This window comes from Empidonax traillii, unplaced genomic scaffold (assembly GCF_003031625.1).
Source record: "Empidonax traillii isolate 1590-97213 ecotype Southwest subspecies unplaced genomic scaffold, ASM303162v1 scaffold4795:size9208, whole genome shotgun sequence".
In the NCBI taxonomy this organism is placed as follows: domain Eukaryota; kingdom Metazoa; phylum Chordata; class Aves; order Passeriformes; family Tyrannidae; genus Empidonax; species Empidonax traillii.
In genome coordinates this window covers 7,420-9,208 of record NW_020959988.1, presented here as the reverse complement: position 1 = coordinate 9,208, position 1,789 = coordinate 7,420, and the positions used below count along the sequence as shown (strand labels likewise).

Below are 1,789 nucleotides of genomic sequence, written 5' to 3'. Positions count from 1 at the left end.
ACCTGGGGTACCCCCACCCTGCCCCCAAACACAGCCCTGGACTAAGAAAGGCACCCCCAGGGCTGAGCCCCCAAATTTGGGGGACCCTCCTGTGCCCCTGACCCAGGACAGGCACTCCCAGGGTTGAACCCCCAAATTTGGGTCCCCATGGTTTTTTTTCTGGGCCCCCTCCCCATGTTTTTGGGGTTCACTCATCAGCAGGGCAGAACTTCAGGGTCTCAGTGAAGTTGTTTTCTTTCTGTGTCCCCACCCAGGTGTTGTGTTCCCCCCCTCAGCTTTTGGGGCTCTCCCCGGGCTTTTTGGGGTTCTTCCATGGGTTTCTTGGGATGTTTTGGGGCTCGCTCTGTCAGCAGTGCAGGAGTTCACAGCCTTGGCCAAGCTGGTTTTTTTTTGGGTCCCCCCAGGATTTGGAATTCCCCTTGCAGATCTGTAGTTCTCCCCAGGATTTTCAGGGGTTCCCCCTCAGATTTTGAGGTCCTCCCATGGATTTTTGGGGAGCCTGGGGCTCACCCAGTTGGCGGTGCAGAAGTTCACAGTCTCAGACGAAAGTTGGGTTTTTTGGGTCACCCCCAAGTTTTGTGTTATCCCCAGGTTTTCTGTGTCCCCCCTGTGCAGATCTGGGGTTGCCCCTGGGTTCTGGGGTTCCCCCTGGGCGTTTTTGGGGTTCCCTCTGAGTGTCTGGTGTGTGTGGGGCTCACCCAGTTGGCGGTACAGAACTTCAAGACCTCAGCCAGGTTGGGTTTTCTGGGTCACCCTTAGGTTTTCTGTGTCCCCCCTGTGCAGATCTGGGGTTGCCCCTGGGTTCTGGGGTTCCCTCTGGGTGTTTTGGGGCTCCCCCTGAGTGTTTGGGGTGTGTGGGGCTCACCCAGTCAGCGGTGCAGAAGTTCACAGCCTCAGCCAAATTGGGTTTTTCGGGTCACCCCCAGATTTTGTGTTCCCCCCCTGCAGATTTGGGGTTCCCCCTGGGTTCCCCCTGGGTTCCCTGGGGTTCCCCCCACGTTCCTGGGGTGCGTGGGGCTCACCCAGTCAGCAGTGCAGAACTTGAGGGTCTCAGCCAAATTGATTTTTTTGGGTCACCCCTAGGTTTTGTGTTGCCCCCCTGGGTTTTTGGGGTTCTCCCTGTGTTTTTGGGGCTCCCCCCGCGTTTCTGGGGCTCACCCAGTCAGCAGTGCAGAACTTGAAGGTCTCAGCCAAATTGGGTTTTTTTGGGTCACCCCTAGGTTTTGTGTTGCCCCCCTGGCTTTTTAGGGTTCCCCCTGGGTTCCCTGGGGTTCCCCCTGTGTTTTTGGGGCTCCCCCCACGTTTCTGGGGCTCACCCAGTCGGCGGTGCAGAAGTTGACGGCCTCGGCGAAGTTGTATCCCTGGTTGAAGCCGCTGTGGTAGGCCCTGGGGAAGGTGATCACGAACTCCCCGGCGCACTGGTTGGTCCGGACCACCTGGGGGGGGGCACGGGGTGGTCAGGGGGGGGTCTGGGGGGTGGGTCTGGGGGCAGAAGGGGGACCCCAACTCACGGGGACGCCGTGGGCCATGAGGGTGTTGGGGTTCATGAGGGTGACGAGCTGGTGCAGCAGGTCGGGCTGGCTCTCGAACAGCTCCGGCGTCAACTTCTTCATCACCTCCTCCAGGTGCTCGGCCGCGAACGACGGGACCCCGTACCACGTCTTGGGCTCCCCCCTGGGGCACAGCGGGGGTCAGGGCACCCCAAAAACCTCCTCATCCCACCCCAGAAACCTCCTCATCCCATCCCAGAAACCTCCTCATCCCATCCCCAAAAACCTCCTCATCCCAC

General features: G+C 59.9%; 2 protein-coding genes across 2 annotated transcripts in view; both read right to left on the bottom strand.

The window, feature by feature from the left end:
* Positions 1 to 1,224: 1,224 nt before the first annotated feature.
* LOC114072990 (lysine-specific demethylase 5C-like) lies at positions 1,225 to 1,679 on the bottom strand. Its single transcript, XM_027910798.1, has 2 exons — positions 1,512 to 1,679; positions 1,225 to 1,436 (listed from the first exon to the last, which is right to left on the bottom strand). The coding sequence occupies exons 1-2, from the start codon at positions 1,611 to 1,613 to the stop codon at positions 1,245 to 1,247; spliced, it is 294 nt and encodes a 97-aa protein (XP_027766599.1). The 5' UTR covers positions 1,614 to 1,679; the 3' UTR covers positions 1,225 to 1,244.
* A 78-nt stretch (positions 1,680 to 1,757) lies between these two features.
* Positions 1,758 to 1,789, bottom strand: part of LOC114072989 (lysine-specific demethylase 5C-like) — a gene marked incomplete at its 5' end in the record, with an annotated part of 7,407 nt that continues 7,375 nt past the window's right edge. The window contains one exon of the mRNA XM_027910797.1: positions 1,758 to 1,776. Coding sequence (XP_027766598.1) covers positions 1,758 to 1,776 — 19 coding nt within the window. The remainder of the gene's footprint in view (positions 1,777 to 1,789) is intronic.

Coding starts and splice junctions, on each gene's coding strand:
- LOC114072990 (XM_027910798.1), bottom strand. CDS start 1,613: ATGAAGAAGTTGACGCCGGAGCTGTTCGAGAGCCAGCCCGACCTGCTG. Junction 1,437..1,511: donor TCATGGCCCACGGCGTCCCC/GTGAGTTGGGGT, acceptor GCCCCCCCCCAG/GTGGTCCGGACCAACCAGTG.